The sequence below is a fragment of the Pseudoliparis swirei genome, chromosome 11 (genome assembly GCF_029220125.1).
Source record: "Pseudoliparis swirei isolate HS2019 ecotype Mariana Trench chromosome 11, NWPU_hadal_v1, whole genome shotgun sequence".
Taxonomy (NCBI): Eukaryota; Metazoa; Chordata; class Actinopteri; order Perciformes; family Liparidae; genus Pseudoliparis; species Pseudoliparis swirei.
In genome coordinates this window covers 2427063-2451866 of record NC_079398.1, presented here as the reverse complement: position 1 = coordinate 2451866, position 24804 = coordinate 2427063, and the positions used below count along the sequence as shown (strand labels likewise).

Genomic DNA, 24804 nt, shown 5'->3' with positions numbered 1-24804 from the left:
TATGTTGCAAAGTAACCTTGAATGAATTTAAATCCCCTTCTGCTCAAAAATCCATTTAGCTGATTGTTACATTACTTGCAGGACCTTCAGTGTACAGAATGATGTAATTCTGCCTATGGGCAGAGTTTTGACACCATAGCCTTTGTTCTCCTTCATCTGCTGAAGAGGACAAGTTTCTTTGTGCTGACCTTTAATATGAATGTAAAATGTGTACAGAAAAGCACACGTTTACGAGTCACAATCAATCATGGTCCAATTTACAACTCACACAAGTTGATGTGGTAACATCTACGACACAGAATGGACTTCTCATTGAAGTACAAGATAGTTTTCTCAACATTTTGATATTAAAAGTGAAGAAAAAGGAGTAGATGTAATTTTAGGATTTTAATACTGGGTAATTCCTTTTTTTGTAGAAAACCCATAACAAACACAACTATTATTGGGAGTCTCGTACATATTTTAGAAACACACACGGCTGGAGGGAGTGTTTAACTAATATAAATAACCACTCACACTGCAGGCCTAACGTGGTCTGTTTTGTAGGTTTCGTATCACATTTCCAACCAAAAGCGGTACGAAGCACGGTATTTGTAAGCGGCCCTTGAACGCATCCTTTCCTGGGAAAGTGGGAGGTGGATGTTGTCAACGTGACTGTCATCAAGCCGCGTAGAGGGGCAGAGAGCAGCACAGCCGTCGCTGCTCCGCTCGTCTGGATCCTTGGGACTTGGAAAGTGGGAGACAGACAGGCAACCTCGGGATCCAGCGAAGATGGGAATAAGTCTTCGTGATCGAGTCTCTACTTTGCACGTGTCCAGAGCTGCGCTGTAACGTTCAGGGCAACTTAGCAAATACTGTGTTTTGTAGACTTCGCGTGTTGGAACAGCGCGAGCTAGCTTAGCGAGCAGCCGCTGGGACTGTCAGACACACAGGTACCGGAGAGGAGAGGAGGGCTCGGGGACAAAGGAAGGTGGCGAGGGGACGATGAACCGCTTTCGGAAGTGGCTGTACAAGCCCAAGGTAAGTTGTCCTGGGTTCGCTCGCGGTGTCAGCTTTGCAGTCGGCCGTTTTCTCTGCATCGCTTTGGGGGAGAGCTAGCGAAGCAGCCGACCAGGGAGACTGCTAACGTTAGCCAGTGTTCCTAATGTTACACTGTATTAACCAGCAGCATTCCCTTTGTTGTTGTTGTTGTTGTTGTTTTGTGCCAGGCACGGCGAACAATGTGACCGCCTCACGATACACAGTGAATTAAACTGACTGCCTTACCTTCAGCTGGCAAGTCATTAACGTTAGGTATTGAAGTGATTTTATTCTCGTATTATATTCTAACATTCTTTGTAAAATTATCATACTAATGACACAATAGCAGCAACGAAAGCAATAACAACGAGACAATATTGATAATATTAGTAACAATATTAATAATAATGTAATTATTTTACGACATATGAAATTCGTCTGTTGCGAAATATCGAAGTAAATATGATTTAATTATAATAATAATTAAAAGTATTTATATTTGATGGCTGCAAGTAATTATTATCTTCATTATCAATTCATCAGAGGGTTATTTTCTGAATTAACTGATTGATTATGTGGTATAAAATGTCAGGGAATTGACTTATAGTTCTAATCTAATTTAATTGACTTTCACATAATACAAAGAAAATCTGAAAAATCTCCCAACTGAGAGGCTGGAACTACATTTAAGCTTGGAAAATTCCTGAAATTCTTAATTGATTATCTAAAACGTTTTTTCTCTCTCAAATGTTTATTTAAATGTCTTATTTGTTTCAGCGATGTTGCATGGAAGGCTTGATCGTCTTGTTAATTGAACAGTTGAAATATATGCCAACTTCAGCACTTTTTAGTTTGAGTGAATACAAATATTTCTCAAGGGAGTTAATTCTAGTTTACTTTTAGGTTTTAGGAGGAGAAATACATAATGAGTTAAGTTGCATTCATGCTAAACTGTATTTATCTGAATAAAGTAATCATTGATCAGTTTATAATTTTTGGTGCTGTATCATTTAGTCAGAGTTGCACAGATTGTGTGCCCAAATTGGAATGAGAAACACCTACTGCTCTCACCCACCTCTAAATAATCCTGAGCTTTGGATGTTGTAATGTTTAACGTGGGTTTACTTTCTATATGCACTTGACCAAATTACTCATGTCCTCTTGTACCTTTTTATATTTGCTGGGAAGACTGAGCAAATAGTGAAGCACTTTGCGAAATGTTGCACACCACTTGTACTTGAACTGCGCAATATTCTAATTCAGCCTCTTCTGGAGGATGGGTACGGGTGCTACTATCAACTGTAGAGCATTTATATAAAATCATTATTGCTTACATTTTTTATTTCCTTCAACTTTCTGTACTCTTTTGTGCTAATCTTTACTTTTGAGGACAAGGCTGAAGACCGAGGTTTTCCTCTAGTTCACGTATCCAAGTCCAGAGCAAGCCAACATTTCAGTGTGTTTTAATGCAGGGCATTCTGTCGGTATATTGGCGTAAGCGCTGCACATAAACAGCTGATCTTGCATGATTTATTGAAGGAAAATATACTGCAAACAGCCTCTTAAACATGTTGGTGACTGTAGTTCTTTGTGGTTTTTCTCAGCACATAATATCAGATGTTTTGCTTAATTTAAAAGGGTTCTCAACACGTATTTCTGATTGGCAGTATACATTGATAAGTCAGTCTCAACTGTGTTTCCATATCAAACAACAACAGTGCAGTCGTGTCAGTTATGATAAAATAGCTGTGATTATAGATTGTCCAACTGCTCTTTACCACAGACACACACCTGCGTCACTCGTCTCTTCTCTGTTTACCATTTTGCTGTCCCAGCATTTTGGTGGCCCATTGTTGGGGTTAGGCCTAAGTGTTGGGGTTCACCAGAGTATTGTCATATCCATGAATGACTACTGACTCTAAAGTACTGAGCTATGACATCAGTGCCTTTTCTGCCAAATCACAGCCATGGTAGGAATTAACAGAATTACACATAAGTCTGTGGGTTTAAATGAGCAGTTCTGCCTCAAAGGAGTGAGGAGAAAAGTTGTTCTGTTATTATGCCAATCATGAAAGACAACAGTCATAAAAAGGAAGATTCTGATCACAGCGAGTAGATATTTCAGTCAGAATTAAAATCTGTGCCCAACCCACATAATCCGGCATTGATAGTTGAACCGTTTATTATTGAACTCATGTTCTCCTGTAGACAGAAAACCGTTGAATTGGCATGTTACCCTGACTGAAGCGGTACAATTGATATTTCCAGAACTGCTCTTTACTACCCCAGATAAGTCCCACTGAGGATGACTTTGTTTAGCCCCTTCTACACAATCTCCCCCCAGTGCGAGAGTAGAGTGCAGCTGCCGATCATAACGTACCTGTCTATTGACTCTGTCATCAAAGTGCCAACTTCTGGAGAAAAAAAATAGAGTAGGAATGGATTGCACTGCTCACCCGGAAGGCTGTGGGAGGGAAAGCTGGAATAGTTAACTCAAATAAAGGATCTTTTTCACATTCCTTCTCTGCCTTTAAACTGGTTTATCTAGTTTTTGTAGCTAACCTTTAAACTCCCAAATAATAACCGCGATAGGTATTTTGCGTGCTTTTATTCGACTGCTCATTCATTGACCTTTGACTTTGACATTCTGCAGGTAAATGTTTTAGATAAGTAGAGAGGCTTTAGAGAGGGTGAAGTCAGAGATAGACATACAGGACTGTCTCAGAAAATTAGAATATTGTGATAAAGTTCTTTATTTTCTGTAATGCAATTAAAAAAACAAAAATGTCATGCATTCTGGATTCATTACAAATCAACTGAAATATTGCAAGCCTTTTATTCTTTTAATATTGCTGATTATGTCTTACAGCTTAAGAAAACTCTAAAATCCTATCTCATAAAATTTTAATATTTCCTCAGACCAAGTAAAAAAAAAGATTTATAACAGCTGAGTGTTTGTCAAGGCTCAGGAAACCCTTGCAGGTGTTTCGAGTTAATTAGACAATTCAAGTGATTTGTTTAATACCCTACTAGTATACTTTTTCATGATATTCTAATATTTAGAGATAGGATATTTGAGTTTTCTTAAGCTGTAAGCCATAATCAGCAATATTAAAAGAATAAAAGGCTTGCAATATTTCAGTTGATTTGTAATGAATCCAGAATGCATGACATTTTTGTTTTTTTAATTGCATTACAGAAAATAAAGAACTTCATCACAATATTCTAATTTTCTGAGACAGTCCTGTATAAAAAAATATTTAAAAAATCTGCTTCAGCACAAATCCCTGCAGTCTCCAAAAAAGACGAGACCTGGCTCAGGTTTCCGCGCAGTCAAAATGGCCACTGTATCCTCACCTCTCAGTCATCAGTGGCAAACTTGCAGAGTGACTGGTAAGGGAAAGAGAGATGTTAGACGGGTCTGTAGCCTGCGCTCCTCTCTTGGTTGTTATGACATCGGGCATTCAGGAGCTGACCTTCAGCTCCATTCCACCTCATCGGTCAGCGTGACAGGCCCACAGCTCGCACCGTCCACAGGATGCGACTAATTTGCCTTTCTTTCCCCACTAACCGGACAGGTTAGTGCGTGGCTCGCTGATCCTTTCTGCACTCCTTCTTAGCGAAATGTCAAACGGATATCAGCGTGGAGGAACCTATGCAATGCGAATGCCTGATTACTTTGATAAGGTAATCCATCCTCCATCTGACCGGTCACTGCTTCTTGCACACTAATTATTTTAGAAGAATATAATCACATCATGGTCATCTTAACCCTTGTGTTGCCTTAGGGTCATTTTGACCCGAATCAATATTACACCCTCCCCCCGCTTTAGGATTAATTTGACCCCATTCAATGTTTAATGTCGGTGTTCTTTCGGTAGTCAACAAACAAACATAAAGTGCCTCACACTTAAACTTGGAAAACAATATTAATTCTAATAATTTTCTGGAGGTTTTAATTGCTGGCGTCAAATTGAACCCAAAGGGTAAAATATGTTAGTAAATATAAAGGTAACAGGAGGGTGAAACATTGAATCGGGTCAAAATGACCCAAAGGCGGGGGGAGGGTGTAATATTGATTCGGGTCAAAATGACCCGAAGGCAACACAAGGGTTAACAGAAGAATCCATCAGAAAAGTTCTCAGTTTACAAGTAGGATAGTTTTTCAGTGTAAGTTACTAGTTACACCCTTTTTATTCCATTTATTTATTATGTCATTTTTATGTCAACAGTGCTATTTAATGAATCATTTAGTGGAGCACAAATGTGTCGTCTCAAAAGCGACATGTCGGTGCCGTATCATATGCAGGGCGTCCTTTTAGATTAGAATGATGGATTCTGTTTGTAATGTGTTCCTTATGCAGCTTCATCTGTCGTATATAACAACATAGAAAGAATAGAAGACCAATGTGGGATTTAAAAACATCAAACTACAGTTGGAAAGGTCTTCTCTTGGCACTCATTATGATTGCACTGCATCTTAAGGTAATATAAACGTGTATTTCATTGTAAAGGTGATATCTAAATGCATTAAAACCTAGATGATAGCGAGAACCAGTGCAATGTTTGGTTTAGAAATGAATATCATTAAAATTAATGAAAGCCACAGAATTAATAAAAATTATGTGGCTTTGCACTTGAAAACCCAAGACACATTTTTATATTGTCTTTAAGTGGTTTCAGTTGGTCAATTGCGCCAAAAGGCCCAAGTGCAGGATTTATTATTTTTTGGTGGGGTTAATTGTAATATAATATAATTTGGTTTGAGACTGATTGTTGGACACAATAAACCGTTTATCGACATCGGGGCAGGAAATTGTGGTTGGAAATTCAATTTTCACAATTATCTGTCATTAGAACAAACGATTAGTCTCTAGATTCACCCCTGCTCCTCTTTAAACATGCATTCAGTTTATACTTGATATATTCTAAATTAATATAAATAAATATAGGTACATTTTCTGAATTAACATATCATGTGAGAGAAAATATAACATTAAAGACAAATGCCTCTTTGCATAGTTTCATCAGATCGTCACTTTTCTCCCTGGCACACATTCAGTCAATCCGGCTGACTTCCTCAGGAATGATTGCAGCGCCTCTTCTGAGTGCGACGGGCCGAGCTGTAGCCGGTCATCTGATTCAGCTCACCTTCTTATTCGCACTTAATTTGTCATTCATCACGATCCTGGTTTGTTTCTGTGAATATCGCGAACGTGCCATCGCCAGAACTGAGAGCAGCTGAAGCGAACAGGGAGCTCTTCCCCGCTGATTCTGCAGTGTGGGCACAGAGTCGATGGAAGAGGGAACGGCAAACTGCTGAGCAGCAGCCGGCGCGGCTTCATATTTAGCCTCGTTTCTGGAATTCTTTTGCGGACGTCTCATTCTGCGTACCCGACCAGCCAAGCGGTAATTGATTTGGTGTCAGCTGCCGGGATTTAGAGGGCTGACCCGAGTGCAGATTGAGACGGGCCCGGTGATTGAAGGCCTTTTTAAATTCATTGCCGGTTTGGGGAATCGGGGCTCGCTGTCCGAGGTGTGGAGATGATTGAAAGGAAATTGCTGTGGGAGTGAAATTTAACGCGACCAAAGAAAATTAGCTTGTCTTTGTTATCGACTGATGGGCTGCATTTATTATCTACACCCAGTTTCTTATTGGTAATAATTGTAATTATTGCCTCTCTGATCAAAGGTGTAAATTCCTATTTTCATTGTCACTGATGATAAACAAACATTCAAGGTGTCCTTTGTCTGTATTATGAGTTTTATTGTTCTAGAAAGAGCCAGCAACCCCTTCTGCTTCGGGCTCCGTCTTATCAGCACGGGAGAGGGAAGGGAAAAGAGGCGAACAGTAAGCCTGTATTTTTGGGATTAGATTCAGGCCTCGGTTACAGTTGGCAGCAGATACGATGAAAGGATGTCTCTTTAGGAGCTCCACTGGTTCTACCTACTGGACTCGAGAACATTAATATTGTAACTCGTGTTTTAATAGAAACACTTTGTGTACAATAGATGGATGTTGAATTACGACGCTCTTGTAGTTCCGATGAGATGACTTACTTTACAAAAGTAAAGTCAGCAATGTCTGACTGATCTACTGGCATTTTAAACACGCTCGTCCGGAAAAATGCAAACAGAACTGCGCCTTGTTTATTGGTGCGATCCCAGTTGCATAAGCATGTTGAATTGCAGCCATTTAATCTCTGCAGACGGCAATCAAAGATGTGTGTGTACTCGCACGTGTTGTTGCTGCACACAGCTGTCATGGGGGGAGGCCTGGAGTGCTGCCGGGGCGAGGCCAGCGCTCAGTCACTGTTGGTAACAATGAACGGTATGTGGACGGAATTAGTGCGTCATGCATATCCTCAGTCGTGAAAAGGGAACGCGGGTCCCAATTTCACAGAAAAATCGTCGGGGCATCGTTGTTGTGTTGTTTGAGTTTCGTTCCTAAATGTCAGACGTGCCACGCCAGTATTTCTGTCCTTTGTGTATGACAAATGTAAAGTTGTTGATTTTGTAAATCTAAAATTCAACAACCATCTCTCTAGTCACAATGTAACAGACAGCTCTGGATTGTATAACCAGATTATTTCTTGCATAAGAACATCCCTGCGATGGGAAGAGGGATGTCACCACACTACAAAAGGGGGATCATGGACACCCCTCTCTCTCTCTCTCTCTCTCTCGTGTCACCTCAGCCCGTCATGCTAAACCATGTGCCAGGCACATGCAGTGGTCATTGCTTAGTTCAAATGCCAGATTAGGACAGTCCTCTGAGAGGAAACACGCACACAGATTATGCCATCAGTCCAGATGGGCAGAGCACTCCTAATGTATCGAGTCAATGAATGTTAATCTGTCGTCTGCTTTGGATCCAACTTTCAGCCGTTTAGTGCATACTCTGCAGTCTGTGATCACTGCCGTCGATTTAATTGCAGATCTATGTTAAAAACGTAAACGATAGGCGGTCGCGCCTGAAAGTTCACCATCGATAACTTTGTGGCCGCAGAAAACAACACGGGGGTGAGGAAATAAACTCCCGATGAAAGCCGAACGAGAACGAAGGAACTCGAAGAGAATGACTCGACACGACTGAATGCACATCGCACTGTATTCTCAGAAAGATGACACTTTTTGTTCCGCCAAACTTAATCTAAATAATGGTCGGGGAAGTTTGCTTGTTTGTCACCAAAACGATTCGCTTGCTCTTGCCTGGGCTTTTGTGCTGAGCCCTGAATAATAAATACGGCGATGAACTGCATCCGGCTGCTTTCTTTTTGCCAGTCTGCCAACTGACTGGATGAAGCGGAGTGAACTGGTCCCCCCTCCCTCCTCCAACACCCCCACAATATTTGCCTCTGATCCTTGGAAGGCAGCCAGAAGGCAGCAAATTGAGCCTGGAATAGAGTACGGAGGCCAGAGGCAAGGTTTCTCATAAGTCCCTGAAGTGGGCTCAATGTGCACGCACCGATGCTCCGGCCGCCATGAAGCATGAGCCCGACGGCCTCCATCATCCACGCAGTCCGAGTAGAAGTGAAGTCCAGAATCAGTGGCTAAAGGGGGGAGCCGGGCGAGGTGTTTAAAATGTTGATTGTACCGAAATATCAATCGCACTGTCGTCGCCTGTTATTGATTTAATGTTAAACAGAACTGACTGAGTCATCGTCAAACGGTGTGATTGAGGGGGCTTAGCAGTAATTGTCCCTGTGGATGAAGTTGTGGGAGCCTAACAGTCTGAAATGATGGGTTTTGTGACCACATTGGAAAGAGTTTTTGAGTCATCTCAAAGAGAGGGCACCCAGGACAGCAGCAGCATCCACGCCACGGGGGGGGGGGGGGGGGGGGGGGGCGCTGAACCTGCTGACTCATTTCTAACGCACGGTATAGCTGTTATTGGTGGAGCTGACGTGAGATCAGGGTCCAGATGCCCAGGTGTACACATTGGCGTAACAATTTGAATTTCCCCTTGTAGCAAGGTATTGTTTTCAAGCTTTTTGTTATTTTCTCGTTATAAATAGTTGCAATTCTTTTCAACCATTTACACCTGTCATGTACACGCCAAAGCCGAAACTTTAGTCTGTGCCAACCGATGTTATGCTTTTCAGAGTCTAACATGAACGTTAACTCATCGTCTATGTAACAAAGTGAATGTCACCATGCACGGTTTACGTTCACATTTTAAACACGCAGCATTAGTTTGTATTTCATGCCTTGGCAGGCCTCATCTTTCTGAAACCGCTTCCCTTATGTTTGTCATTTTAGCGAAAATACTTCCCGCTTAACCCAGTTAACATTCAGCATTGTGATCAAAGTGTTACGTCTCTACCTCATCCCACGACCTCTTTTTGTTTTCCCTTTTAACCGGGCATATTTTAGCAAGCTCAAGATAGCTTTGTCAATTATTAAAAGTTACACCAAATGATTATAAGGTGTATTTGTTTCCTAATTACCTTCGCATTGAAAATGCGGAAGGTAATGTTTTGATTGCCGTGTATATATATATTTATTTATTTATTTATATTCGTGTTAATCGCGTAACACAAAAAGTATTAAACCGAATCGCATGACATTTGGTGGGATGATTGGTTATTATCCGGGGACCATTTGATTCGATTTTGGGATCGATCGGGTCAACGGTCAAGGTCATGAAAAGGTCAAAATCTTCTTTTTACCATAGCACGGTCAATTTTGTATCCAATTGGCATGCAACTAATGCCAAAATGTTCATAATTCAATGCCCAATATTGTGATATGCGAAGGTATGCGCTCTACCGAGTGCCCGTTCTAGTTATAAGGTGCAATTATTTCCTAAAAAAAAAAGTCAACCTATTTCAATGTGTCGATAACCATCTCCGTGAAGTCGCCAATTGCCTTCCAGGTGGGCTCAGGTTGAACCCACAAACAGCCGGTGAATCAACATGTCTTGAACGTTTCCTGCCTTTGACTCTTCCCCCATGATGCAATGCTGCAGAAATGTTCTCTCTCGTGTGAGGAATGCAGCAGGAGGAAGCTATAGGACGCCGTCTGTGTCAAATACTTCTTTGCTTCCTCCGTCAGCGTCGCTCTATATGCTTCAAAAATGTCAAAACGAATGCCACCGTTTCGCGGGCCGTGTTGTGCCTCGGCGAGAGAACGGTCTTTCGCCGTCTCCCGCTCTTGTTTCCTGTTTGATCGTCACGGCGTTCGTGTCATAGACTCACTCATTGTTGTGTGAGATTGTCTTTGTGCTGATTTCCCATTAGCCTACACGTTCCACTCAAATTGATTTCCATTGTAGTCGCGCCAACGCAATAATGAATACGACTAGGTACAGCATTTTGTTTTTTGGCGCGATATTACCATGGCTGCCTATTCCCATTCTTCACAGATTATTTACACATGGAGCATGTATGTGACCTTGTTGAGAGAGAGAACCCTTCAGGAGTGTAAAACACTTTGTTTTCCTGCTGTAATACACACAGCCTTTAGAGCTGCCTGTTTTACTTTGGAATAGATGCCTTCTTCTGCATTGCTTGTTTCCCAAAATATGACATGGCAGAGACATAAAGATTCACACCGATGAACAAAGTCTGCAGGAATATTATTGATTTTTGGCAATTGAAGTGTCCTTGAGCAAGAGGAGTTCGCCACTCTGCTGCTGCTCTGTGACTCCCCTCGTGCGGCTTGATTTAACCTGTAAGCACTCTAGCTGTACTTCTATCCTTGTGTTTTCTCCTTGGTTGTTTCATTATTAATGAGGGCGAGTGAGGGAACAGCACCATGTATCATATTCAGAGAGAGAGAGAGAAGCCAGGGCCCACGGGGAGAGCAACAGGAAACACCGCAAACTTAAAGGAAACGGTCTTGGAGAGGTTTCGGTAAATCCCAGTGTTCGTTTTGACTCGGTGGAGTTTGTTTACCGGCTGTTGACGCGTGAATGGCAGGCAAAACAAGCCTGTTTACGGACTTTGAGTTGCCACAGTCACGCCGTCCTTTCTAAGCTCCTGTGCCGTCATCGGGTCCTCGCGGTTTGCGGTCGCCATGAGCCCGGGGACGTTTGTGCGTTCTCAGTGTTTGTTGATGCGATTTTAAATACTCTTCATCGTTCTGCAGACACCTTATTTAATGTTGGATCGGTCTAAGCAAGACGACTGATCCATCGTTGTGTGTGCGTGCGTCAGTGTTTCTTCCCTACCTAGTGTGTTGTCAGTGTTTCTTCCCCCCCCCCACACACACCTCGAGAGGAGCATGGTGGGAGATAATGACATACATCCTATTCGAGGGCCAGCGTCTGTTATTACACCCACTCTTCTGGGGAGTTTTCACATTATATTAACCTTTTGTTAACTCCTCCTGTCAGGACTCATGCCATATCCTATCACCTACCGTCCCGTACTCGTTACCTTCGCATTGAAAATGCGGAAGGTTATGTTTAGATCGCCGTGTATTTATTTATTTGTATGCGTGTTACTCGCATAACTCAAAAAGTATTAAACCGAATCGCATGAAATTTGGTGGGATGATTGGTTATTATCCGGGGACCACTTGATAAGATTTTGGGATCGATCGGATCAAAGGTCAAGGTCAAGGTCATGAAAAGGTCAAAATCTTCTTTTTAAGATAGCGCGGTCAATTTCTATCCAACTAATGCCAACATGTTCATAATTCAATGCCCAATCTTGTGATATGCGAAGGTATGCGCTCTACCGAGTGCCCGTTCTAGTTGAACGTGTGTTAATGCGTGGATGTTCGTACGACCGATGCCTTGTGTTGGGAGATCTGTCGTGAAGATGGCCGAGACTTACCTGATTTTAATTTTCGTCCCTCCAGATTGGAAGTATGCTGCTGTATTTTGTTGTCTTGATGTTATTCTTGTATTGCCTGGACATGACCGCTCCTTCTACATCACTCTCAGTTTCATGGTTTATTCGCAAGATAATGGGGTTCATAACTTAAAGCGGAAGGTCAGGTGAATAAAAGACTTCCATACAGAGTGGATGAAAGTACGCTCACATAAATACTCCACCTGTCAACACCAACGTGCTTCAGAAGCTGGTTTTCTTGAGAATGCAGCTGGCCACGTCTGACTCGATAATTCCCTCATGCAGAGCTCTGAGTATTGTACATGTTAGTAATTCCCCCGAGTGCTACACATGGAAAGAAGTGTAATGACTGAACAAAGGTCCAGAACAGAGCACATCGAGACTGATGTTGCCGGATTTCCTCAATGCACGACATCAGTGACTAGGTTCTGCAGATGAAGTTAATAATTGGAATAGCAGGCGTTGGACACTGGGGAGTTTATTCATATCGCTCACGGTTTAGTGAGATTCTGTTTCTCTCATCCCTCTGATAACAGAAAACATAGCATGTTGTCTCTTCACTTCCAAGTTGTCCTGGCTCGCACTGGGCCGTTATCTGTTTTGGGTCAGATAGAAATCTGGTTTGCTTTGATATTCCCAATGCTAATATTGTGTTTAGAGATGTACGGTTGGCTCGGGTGATTTGACAGCTCAGGTACTGTTTATCTGTACTCACAAAATGTATCTGCACAACATTATCACTTTGCTCACATTTTAGTTACCAGCAATAATCGATACTCACTTATCCGGTGACAGAAAACCCCAAAACCATGTTTCAACTTTTTAGACCGATGAAAGAAATCCAAAATGAGAGAATATATTATCTGGCTGCGGCATTATCTCATCATGATTCTCTGTAGAGCACTTTGTAAACTCTCTTAAAAGATGCTGTATAAATATAGTTATTATTATTATTATTATTACACTTTGTCTGTATGGCTGCTCATAAACAGCGACACCAGTATTGAAAATGACCTCCTTGCGTCTCTCTGTGTTTCTGTGCAGAGGACGGACCCTCAGCTCTTGGCCCAGTTCTACTACGCCGATGAAGAACTGAATCAAGTGGCCACTGAGCTGGACGGCCTGGACGGCCGGAAGGACCCTCAGAGATGTACCCTGTTGGTCAACCAGTTCCGCTCCTGTCAGGTCAGCAGCGAGAAGCCCACAGCCATCGCCTCTCTGTCTTTCATTTCATTAAGTTAAAGCTCAGCCTTTGTGAATTGGTTTTGAAGTCGGCGTTGAAACAGGTTGTGCTTGCTGTAATCATCGTGACGACATCCCCATGCACCTGAAATGAAAGCGATAGGAGACACAGATGTCTTCGATTGGTGCAATAACTGTATTCTTTAATAGGAGCTGCGGTGAAGTTTCAGCGATGCGAGTCGGTCAAACGAAGCGAGTGTCTTTCAGAGTGTCAGTCTTTGGAGCAGCAACGTCTTTATGATGTGCCGTGTTTGTCCAGAAGACTAAAAGAAGACATCGGCTCGATTTGTCGAACTCGGATCGCCTCGTGGTTTAGATAATATGAGATGAGTCGACTGTGTTTGAACTGTTTTGTTTCTTTCGTAAATGGTTACAAGAGCGGCCTCTTTTGGTGAGAGGCATTTCATAGCTAGCCTTGATTGAGGTAATGTGTTTTTGTTTTTCCTCTGTGAATGAAACGCTAAGTGTCTACCGGTTCTGTTTGGGTCTCCGTGGTCAGGGCTGAGAGGAGCTAATAAGGTGTTGCCGTGCATGTGTGATGACTGCCGCGCTGCATCACGCTGAGCGAGCTGGAGGTGGTGGAGGGAGGTCGTCCTCTAGCCTGTTGTGACTCAGCCTCCCCCCACTACCTCAGCACCCAGGGGAGAACCACTTAATAAGGTCATCACTTGATCCCCAACTGTTCTGTCTATTTCCCCTCCATCCTGGCCTCTGCCAGCCTGTCACCTTGTTTTTCTCTGCTACGTGTTTGCAGTTTCTCTCTCTTTTCATTGTTGTGAAGCTCTTCTTCCTTTGTCTATTAAAATCCACTTCATCGCCCCGAATTGTTCACCGTCTAGACTTTTCAGCAGAAGCAGTTGAACGAGTAGCTCTTCTTTTTTTACATTTTTTTTATTAACACAAATGTATTTTTACAGAATATTTGTTGTGAAATAGCATTTACAGTTTGTTATGCTGAAAATATTATTTTACAAAAAGAAAATATTCAAATGTATAACCTTGTAGAAATCACTACACAAGGATGATGTTTTTCTTCTTCTTTTATACATAAGATGAAAACAAGGAGAAAAACAAAACAAAAAAAACAAGACAAAACAAAAACATGACACAAACTTTTCCCCATCCCACCCCTCCCCTTGTATGGCTCTGTTTCCTTTCATTTATACATCTACACAGTCTCTACACAGTTTACCTACACCCATCCGTACACATTTATATCTACACAAACCAATACAGCACTCACAACAAAATAAAACCAAAATAAAAAATAGCTCTTCTTAAAGATGTTTCCGTACCTCAAGTTTGTCTCCGATTCGGTCCCTCCAAACGTCGCGGTGAGTCCGGTATGTATTTTGAAGAATGAATTGAGCGGCGTGATACCCCCACAGCCTCGAGGCCCAGAGAGGAGAGGGCAAGCGCACTCGAGCGAAAATGTTGCACTTGAACCTGCCACTGCTGCCATCAGCTCTTATTCATGGGTCTCTGTGGGGCTTGCTGGCATGCTGCTCATATTATGTTGGCATTGCTGCTCTCACTGTGCGGCCTGCTGGAACCGGCGAGCGGGCATATGCGTGTTTGAGATGGACAAAGATTTAGTCCGGTGGCCTGCACAGGAGACGGAGGAAGATAACAGGCCTGAGATGGTGAAAGGAGTGAGAGGTAGGCTGTAAAAAGGAGAGAAGCGCGTCTGTTTCGTCAGGCGCAGGTGTCACGCCAGAGTGACTCCCTCCTGATGATATGAAACCGACAGCAGTGAAGGGTATCGTCGCGGTCCCCTGCTGGGAGACGCTCACACGCAGTGGGGTGGTACTCGTGCCGGGCAAAGATACACCGTCGTAAAGGAATCAGTGGTTCAGCTCTCCTTCTCAAAGCGTTCTAATCTTTGTCCTCAGGGCCAGCAGAGAAAGACGCAGTGCTGTGCCTGACGAGATTACAGTGCACAGTGCAGCTGCGTTAGAGCGAAGGGCTCATTGTAAGTCATTGTTATGGCGGCCGTACATGCCGGCGGCACGTAAGCTCTTGATTAGCTCTCGCTGCGTGTGACACTGCATTTTCACAACTAGAATTACGGGCCGATGTTTTATGTTTTCATTGAGGGAGAATATAACTGCGGGGGCCATAATGGTCTCATGCACTCGGCAAATAGTTTTCATTCACGTCCCGATCAATGGTCTTTAAACGCTGGAATACGACGGCGTGAAAGAGACGACGCCGGGATTATTGAATTCAACACTGAGAAAATGGTTTATCCTTTAAAAAATGGTTTGTTGAATTGTATTTTCTGTCACTCTTTTGTTTATCTGCAGGACAGTGTGCTGAACATTATCAATCAGATAATGGATGAATGTATTCCCAACGACCGGGCCAACAGGGACTTTTCTGTCAAGTTCCCTGAGGAGATTCGCCATGACAACTTGGCAGGGCAGCTGTGGTTTGGGGCTGAGGTACCGTTCTCCCTCGAGCATCCGTCCAGAGGAAAACAATCTTGCACGAGTCCTACATTCGTGCATAAACATATTGCATTCACTGTTAAGTGTGCTGTTGTAAACATCATTTGTTAGGTTTCATTTCTTTATAAGAATGATTTGACGGATGATTTATGATATGCGTGTTCTCGTGTAGTGTTTGGCTGCCGGCTCCATCATCATGAACAGAGAGATTGAGAGTATAGCAATGAGGCCCCTGGCCAAGGACCTGACACGCAACCTGGAGGAGGTCCGCACCATCACCAGAGACCAGGCCCTGAGAGACCTCAACTTGTACACGGACCGCATGAAGGACGCGTTGCGACATTTCGACAGCCTTTTTGCTGAGTTTGAGCTCAGGTAGGTGAAGGGCCCGACAGTATTGGCAACTGTAGTGATGAGAATAATCCACATTTATCATCTTCAAAGACTCTTCCCAAAGAAAAAGAAAAAAAGCTGTGAATGTCATTACATCCCAATTCTATTTTTCTTCCGTTGACAGTTATGTGTCAGCCATGGTGCCTGTGAAGTCCCCCAAAGAATACTATGTTCAGCAGGAAGTGATTGTGCTCTTCTGCGACACGGTGGAAAGGTGAGTTTACTGCCGGAGTGGACCGGAATTTAAATAATATCTGGAGATAATGTGGTACATTTTTTATCATGTTTTTTTTTCCTCTTCTGTTTTCCAAGGGCCCTAAAGCTGGGATATCTCACACAAGACATGATCGATGACTATGAACCCGCACTGATGTTTACAATTCCCAGACTAGCCATCGTATGGTAAGAGTTACCTGTCCTTTCCATTCTTCCACCCACTCCCTTGTCGTCTTTCTTCTCCTGCCCTCTTATAGAATTTAAACATATTTTCTAGTGGGCTGGTCGTGTATTCAGAGGGACCTCTCAACCTAGACCGAAAATCCGAGGACATGTCTGAGCTCTTCCGGCCTTTTCGCACTTTATTGAAGAAAATCCGGTACGGACCATGAATATTTAATTTTGCATCCAAATAATCGATTTTCTTGTACGTATGACATTTTCTGTATTTCAACTATCTTTCAATTCTTTTGCAGAGACCTGCTCCATACCCTTAATGAGGAGGAGTTAATGACACTAGAAAAACATCTGTGTATCACTCAAGACGGGGAATTGTCCGCGGACCAGGGGCAGACTACAGACGGCTCACCAGCTTCAGTCCAAGAGGATCACTCGCCCTCCAGCCCCGCTAATGATGCCTCCAAAGGGGAGAGTGAGGGTGAACAAGAGCATCTGGCTCCATGTGTCTGTCCCAGCCAGGAGGATGGGCCGGCTGAAGTGGAAAAAGGCTGGGAGGAGGTAGAGATGGGAGAGGAGGAGCAGGAGCAGGGCCTGCTGTGTGAGGAGGCCGAAGAGGCCGAGTTGGCCTGTTCCATGCAGTACGACGAGGAGGAACTGGAGCAGCTCAACATGATGGTGTACCGTGTGGGGGACGAAATGTCCACCTTTCTGTCACCTCCCAGCCAGGGTCAGTCGCCAGCACACCGTCCCCACAGAGGAGAGGCAGGAGGCTCCAGTGGGTCTTCCAGCACTGAAGCGTCTCCTCGCAGGCTCCAGGTGGGCCGAGGAAGGACAGGCGTCTATTTAGAGGAGGAAGACAAGGTCTTCTTCATGGAGGACCTGGACGCAGCGGGAGATGGCGTCACCGGCATTTCAAAAGAGGCTTGTCGTTGTATCTCCTCTCCTTCCAACGTGCAGGAGTCTGCTCGTCCTGTGCAGTGCAAGCTGGGACCACAGCCGGACTCCGCCGGGAACGGTCGGTACGCCGAAGCCCAGTCAGAGCAGCCGTGCCCACAGCCACGCGGCCAGAACACACACTGTCCCCGAGCAAAGTGTCCCCCTTGCACTTCCGCTCTCGGCTCTGATTCCTTGACTTACACCAACGGGTGGGAGATGGGCTTGGAGGGGGCAGCGTCCGAAACGGCTGAGGTCATCGCCCACCGTATGGGTGGGATGAAGCTCTCTGCAACGGTCATCTTCAACCCTTGTTCCCCCAGCTCGACAGAGCTGGTCGTGGACAAGCTGCCGAGGCCAGCTCCTTCTGACATTGAGCCCGGTGGCCCCCTGGTGGCCACCCACTGCCTGCTCAACTCCTGTGTCTGCTGTGGGAGCTGTGAGGATGGTCGTGAGGATGCCATCACCGCAGAGTCCACTGGACTCGGGTTAGGCCTCGCCCTCGGATTGGATAACCACTGTAAGACGGCAGCTCCCGGCACTGTCCTCCAGTCTTCTGCTCGCCGTCTGCCCCCACAAGGTCACGGGCCTCGCAACAAGGGTGCGCTCGCTCCGTTGAATCCCCCTTCTTCTTCTCGCTGCTCTGCAGAGTCCCTGGAAGAGGATTCAAACTCACAGCTATGTGAGAAGTGCCTGGTTGTGGCGCCATGGCCGGGGCATCACCCTCATGGCTCCAGTGGTGGGGATGGACCCTCCCTGTGCAACCACCAGCTGCGTAATGGGAAGAGGCAGCAGGCCACTGGGGGCCGCCCGAGGGAAGAGGAGACGGATAAGGACACGCCAGGAACTAAAGACTTGAAGAGGGACACCAAAGAAGACGGCAGGATAAGCTCCAGGTGTGCTGTCTTTTCTGAGGCCTTTAACTAGCTTTTTGATTAATTTGGGGAGGGGTAGGATCTTTACACAATCTTGCATCAATGTAACGAGGTTTTATTTCACCATATTATAATATATATTTTCAATTATTCTGTTGCTTTTATCCATTCTCTCATTTTGCACTTTGCCTTACGTTGCCTTAGTTTTATTTATACCTGTATGTTTCTTTTGCCATTGCGTTTGTGTATATACATTTCATTCTGTACCACTTGTATTCATCCTCTTTTTTATTATTTGTTTGGTTGTTTTTAGTTTTCAGAGCTCTCCCCTCAGCTCTGTGTCAGGTAGTGACTGTGAGAGTGTGTCGGTCACCACTTGTAGTCTGTCAAGCAGTCCATACACTCCCAGGTAACTCATACAAGTGTGTGTCACTGTTACATTTGTGAGTGTTTTTTTCCCCTGCCCACGCTAAAAAAACAATAGCTTAAAAACGGAGTCCTTGCATAAAAGATAAGAAAGACACTTTGTTTGTTCCGGTGTTCCTTTGTTAGAATGGATTGAAGTGTCAGCCCTTCCCATATGGGCGACAGGCCACAGCATTAATTAGCCTCCTGGCTTAGACCAGATTTAATTAGACAGATGTTGCAATATTGATTTTAATTTACATTATGTAAATACCATTTAATGATAACGGCATATTCCTGACAAATTTGTGAAATAGTTGGGGAGTGGATTTATTTACTTTAGATAGATAGATATATACTTTATTCATCCCCAAGGGGGAATTTGTCGGAACAGTAGCAGCACCAATAAACTAAACACACAAGAATAAAAAATAAAATATAAAACAAAAGATAAAAAACAGGGATGAAAGATATTGATATATACAAGAAGTATACCAAGTAAAATATAAAATAAAATATATATGTATATATATAACATATATGCATACACAATACTAATGACAAATTAAATTAAATATAAAAATATTAAATATAGACAGTATGCAAAGTGTGTGTATGTGTGTAGTGTAAATAAAAAATGTGTGAAGTTCAGATCAACATAGTGTAAATATTATGATCTGGCAAGAGGTGATCTGTTGTAGAGCCTCATAGCCACCGGCAGGAATGTTCTTCTTAATTGCATATGCTTTATATATTAGTGAAGAATTCTCAACTGAAAGATTAAATTCACCAATGGATGAAATATGATGTGTTCCCCTCCAGCCCTGTCAGCAGCCTGACCCCCAGCTCAGGGATGTCAGAGGACCTGGACCATCGGGAGATCCAGCTGGCCCTGCAGAACGCCAAGCTGGCTGCCAGGAACAAGATCCGCTCGCGCTTCCACAGCAGCAGCGATCTCATCCACCGTCTCTTTGTTTGTATATCAGGTAAAAGCCCCCTCCGCCTCTCTGGCTCTGCCACGGCCTCATCTCGATACCAATGTTGTGTTCTGTTGTGCTGCAGGTGTCGCTGACCAGCTGCAGACCAACTATGCCAGTGACCTTCGCAGCATCCTCAAGACTCTGTTTGAAGTCATGGCGACCAAGTGTGAGGAGGGAGACGGCGAGAGCCAAAAGAAAGGTGAGGAACGTCTTTTCTACATGCAGTACAGTGCATTGTACCGTATTATTAAAATACAGAAATGCCTTTTTTTAGTATGAATACAAAATGTGTTTGTGTTGGCTTGTAAAGATTGAAAAACATCTTCACTATATTGTCTAACTAATCCATTAAATCTGCAGCAGTGCTTCTAACACACACAGAAAAACAATCAGTCACTCACTCTGCCGCTTTCTTGTTCTGTGGTGACCAGCAGGGCCTGTGCTGCGCAGTGCCGTGCTGGAAGACTGCGCCCTCTGTCAGGAGACCATTTCCTCATCTGAATTGGCAGCCAAGGCCAGAGACGGCCAATTCGAAGGTCAGAAAATACACCGGCAGTCGTATCAATCTGTTCCCTTTCGTCCTCTTTCCTGCAGTTCCTTTGTGTTAACCGTGCTTCTCTCCGTCTAGACCCTCCAGACTGGGTCCCGGATGAAGACTGCAACTCCTGCATTGCCTGCAAGGCTCCTTTCACCGTCATCCGCAGGAAGCATCACTGTAGGAGCTGTGGAAAGGTACAACGACGTTCAGTCTGAGGGAGTCGAGGTGGCGGAATTCTCAGTTTAATGTGCAGTTGATCAAACCGGTGATTCATGCAATGCGTCATATGGATTGTAACTTCTACGTTGTCCTCCGTGTCATTTCAGATCTTCTGCTCGCGCTGTTCCTCCCATTCTGCTCCGTTGCCCCGGTACGGCCAGGTGAAGCCCGTCAGGGTTTGCACACACTGCTACGTGTTTCACGTCACGCCCTTCTACAGCGACAAGGCCGGCATCTAACTGCACAACTGTTGCTTCAGAGGGACTGGCAACCAAAGGGTTTGATCGCGGCTCCCAGCCAACACGCAATGATTCACAAATGCCTGCCTGAGTTCTAGAGGTGTAAAGGAGAGAGAGAGCGGATGAACGGGCAATAACAGATTTTGAACTGACATTGTGCAACGGTCCTCTGTAGCAGTTTGCAGCACAAAATCAGAACAGGCCACTTTGTTTGATACGTTGTTTTAGTTGTAAAATTGAAGCACTTGTGACATATTTTCTCTGCTTATACGAGCTTCCTACAATTGTGCCAGGGCTCCCCCCCCCTGGATTACTCAAAAGAATGTAAGTCATGATAACCATGTAAATAAGGATACATCTGGTAATAGCTACGCTGCAATGTCTTCAGTAAACATTTGCTATTTATATGGGAACTGGAAAGCAAACCTCTCCACACTACCAGTCATGGTAAAGCAAACATGAAACACAGACAGCTTTTATATTAAGATTCTCTCATGCTTTTTAATAGCAATGAATGTGTAATTCTGCATCACTTTGTGAAAAGGTGTCCAGGTTCCATCACGTTTGACCGCTCAGCTCTTTGTGGCGAGCGTCTACAGTCACACCCCGGCATGTTCGCTTCTCTCTGAGGACTCCGCTGCACACTGAGATGATTAAAAGGGATTCCCGAGTCATCGCTGTCGGGTCTCGAAGGCCCCCCAGTGGAGAGTTGACCTCTCTTCGCTTGGTGGCCTCGTCACCATGCCGTGTACAGTTTGTTTTGAACCCAGAGGCCTTCTAATGTGCTGGCCTACAGGCCAATTGTTGCCCATTGATTTATCTTCCTACAATATTACTACTAACTGCAATGGTCCTGCACATTTTAGAGATGGTATGTAGCTATATACATTGTAGTTATAGGCCATTTTTAAAGGGATAAATTGTACTGATTTGGGTTTACACAAATTGACTTCCAGCTTTTGCTCTGGTTGTACTGTTGGACAAGAACAGATATTTTGTCCCCAGATTAACATCATTTGCACCTGACTTCCTTTTCTGCTCTTGAATCTGCTTCCATTGACCGCGTACAAAGAGTCTTCCATGATGTCACAGTTTGTGTGTCAAATCTGGACCTTTGAGCAACACCCGTGAGATATCTCGTCATGTCCCTTCTGCTCTGGTGTAAAGCAGTTTCTCAGGCATTACATAATCAAAATCACTCACTACTCTTGAATCAATCTAGTTTTCATCAGAGAACATATGAACTCACTTTGAAAAGGTATGTTTGTTTCCTTTTATAAAGAACAAAAATAATGTATGAAGCTATAATTACTTTGATGTAAAATACAAAGAATCATGCAGTAATTAAAGGGAGGGGTATCCAGTTTATTAATTCATTTCCATGATAAGAGCTGTGTAAAATATTCAACAAACAAATAATGTTATATAGTTTTAAATGCGATGTATATTGAAATAAATTACTTTTTCCTGTTTAAAATGTCGACTGATGATATCTCCACTTTATTTTTTACAACAAAGTACCATTGAATTTCTGCTTTGAAATGCGTCTGTAGATTTGAGTCCTGGATTAATGGACGTACTGTCTATTATAGTCCAATACAATTTTAAAAAAAGAGCCTTTTCCTGCCACTAATTGGTAACGCCATACTAATGTACAGTTCCACAGAAAACTTATGAAATCCAAGATATCAAATGGTGTGGATTTTAAACTTTAACTTGACTTTAATCAACACTTTAATTTACTTTGCACACATACATGAACTTTGACCTCTGCTGTCAACCCATCATAAGCGTTTGGGGAACTGGAGCTGTAGAATCCACGAGTTATATCTGGTCAAGAAAGAAACCACTAGGTGGCAGCACTCGTTCATGGCATTGTCTTACACTTGTATTATCATTCATTGCACAGGGAGACACAGTACTGAAACATGTTTTAATTTGTTGAACCCTTAAATATAGAAAAAGACAAAGGTTGTATGCCAGACCTGGTTTCAATAGAAATGTACAATTTCTGACATTTAGTCGTCACCTAGCTCCCTTTTGATATAGCTATGTGGACTTAATCATCGATATTTGTGTATAATAATAATAATAATAATACGAGAGAACAGAACTCTAATAAAGAGCCGATTCAGTTTTTTGCAAATCCTTCTTTTGTTTTTTTGAAAGACAAAAGCAAGGCAGGCAAGTAGAAGTCTGTCAAAATAAAAGACAAGCCTATAGAAGGATTGTATGCAAGTAATATAGTTTAATCAAAGATATTTTTGTGTGAAGAGTTGTCGCACTCATTTAGTTTCCCCAGGTTACATGTTGGTCTCAAACACATTTACACCAGCAGGTCATGACCTTCCTGAAATAAGAGCAGTAGCTCACGTGTACTTGTATCTGATCCAGTGACACTCTTTGGAGAAGACATCACATTTATCAGATCTGGGAAATAGACATCCCCTTGGACAACGTTTCTAGATGTCTTCTATTTAAAGTCAGTAAGCAATAAACAAAATTGCACCACAAAGGGGTTATTTCGATGTTAGTATTTTAATTTCAGTGTCAGAAATTCAAAAATTCTTTTTTCCACACTTTCATTAGCTGATATACGTTTTGCAAGAGGTTATACATGTGGCTCATCCTCTGCAAGTATATAAGGTTATACAATGTTAAACTTGTTGCCGCCCACAGCCCCCATCTTCAATTAATCTTAACCAGTAACATATAGGCTGATATTTGCATTTTTTTGTGAAAAACGGCTTTGTGGTCAAACGTTTTAATAAGTTCCTTTAATTCCGTTTCCATGAGTATAAGTGTGTTGCATGTACATTAAGGTAAATACTCTGTGCCGCTACAAGCTCAGCTTCCACAGCAAATACTAATGATATGTTGGAATTTTTTTGACATTCATTTATTGAGCATAACTTAGCTGTAACTTTGCCAGCTCACATCTCCCTGCGTGTATGAGAGAGCAGTATCGTAAAAATAACTGTCCTAAAGATTCATCCTCTGCTGCCATCTACTGGTAGAAATGGGGAACACCTTTACTCTGCGTCTCCCATAAAGACTGCGTTCACTCAGGAAACAGCACAACACGGTGGAAACTAAACGAGAGCAACAACTCTTCACACAAAAATAACTGATTAAACTATATCACTTGAATACAATCCTTTTATCTTTGACAAATTCGTATTTCCGCCTTGCTTTACGTCTCTCTTTAAAAAAAGAAGAGAAAATTAATTACCCAGAAAATCTGAATTGGCTCATTATTAAAGTTTATTATATTAGTAATAATATCCTCCTTTACTCAGTTTGCTGTGCTCGTGCGTGGAGCTTCCAGCGGGGACGAGCACGGCTCCGCGGCCTGTGATTGGCTCTCCGCTGCGGCGCTGGGACGGCCAACGGGTCTCCGCTCCGCGCGCACCGGGAGTCACTCCGCGGAGCGCGCCGCACACACAGGACACCGCCGTTACTTAAAAAAAAAAAAAAAGATTAGCATATGGGACTTTTGTTGTGGTTCATGGAAGCGTCCGGTTTTATTCCGCTTTTGAATCCGTTATTTTTCCTCGAATACAAGCGCGTGCTGGTCACTTAGAGGTCGGGGAAAAGTCGACCGCTGTCACTGATTCATGGGCTCAGCGCGGACCGCAGCGCCACACATCTGCGTCAAGAGGCTGACACGGGGCTGACTTCATTCATCCAGGATCCAGGTACGTGATCGACGCAGTTATAATGACCCCCCCCCCCCCTCCTCCTCCTTCTACAACATGTTCCTGTTTATTTTCATGCTCACAAGTGAGGAGCATCAGTGTTATTTTAAGATGAGCAAATATAAACGGTTAGCTAAGTTATTTAAATATTTAGACTTCTTTAACTTTGCAACGGTCTCCCCAGACAGACCCCAAACAGTGTGTGACACGGAATAGTATCTTTAAATAACTTTATTATTATAAAATGAGTTCATTTGGGGTACATTTTAGACCCGAATGTGCAACTGCAGTCTAGTTTGAGAACCAGTTATTTTGAACAACATTAAAAAAACAGCTATTCTTTCTTTAAATCCTGTGATACGGTATGATATGCATACATCCTCCATGTGTCTGGATCAGTGATCATGTGTTTCTCAGATTTAGGGGACATGAAGTTGTCTTTGGACAGTATGGGCGTCCTGAAGGTCGTGCTGTTCATCTTTGAGGCGTTTTTACTGACTGACTGCGCAAGAGGTAAGAGTCTTTTCATAAACCTTCCTTCCTCCTCTCATAAAAAAATATACAGATAGTACCAACATCACAATTTCTATTTAATACCTTGATACTGACTGACA

General features: G+C 43.2%; 2 protein-coding genes across 4 annotated transcripts in view; both read left to right on the top strand.

Moving 5' to 3' along the window:
* The first annotated feature begins 701 nt into the window (after positions 1-701).
* On the top strand, positions 702-21973 carry zfyve28 (zinc finger, FYVE domain containing 28). Of its 3 annotated transcripts, none has more exons than XM_056427078.1 (14): positions 702-1020; positions 12867-13007; positions 15371-15508; positions 15687-15889; positions 16032-16121; positions 16220-16309; positions 16401-16502; positions 16600-18132; positions 18425-18520; positions 19339-19502; positions 19579-19695; positions 19931-20032; positions 20125-20228; positions 20361-21973. In XM_056427078.1, exons 1-14 carry the CDS (start codon positions 985-987, stop codon positions 20490-20492), a joined length of 3048 nt encoding a protein of 1015 aa, XP_056283053.1. In that variant the 5' UTR covers positions 702-984; the 3' UTR covers positions 20493-21973. The 3 variants fall into 3 exon arrangements, with proteins under 3 accessions (XP_056283053.1, XP_056283052.1, XP_056283054.1); XM_056427077.1 differs by having other exon boundaries at positions 19928-20032; XM_056427079.1 differs by lacking the exons at positions 18425-18520; positions 19339-19502; positions 19579-19695; ... (1 more) ...; positions 20125-20228; positions 20361-21973 and having other exon boundaries at positions 16600-17756; positions 17886-17966.
* Positions 21974-23936: 1963 nt separating this feature from the next.
* LOC130201413 (fibroblast growth factor receptor-like 1) overlaps positions 23937-24804 on the top strand; it is a 29361-nt gene continuing 28493 nt past the window's right edge. The window contains exons 1-2 of the mRNA XM_056426413.1: positions 23937-24190; positions 24608-24703. Coding sequence (XP_056282388.1) covers positions 24619-24703 — 85 coding nt within the window. The 5' untranslated portion in view covers positions 23937-24190; positions 24608-24618. The remainder of the gene's footprint in view (positions 24191-24607; positions 24704-24804) is intronic.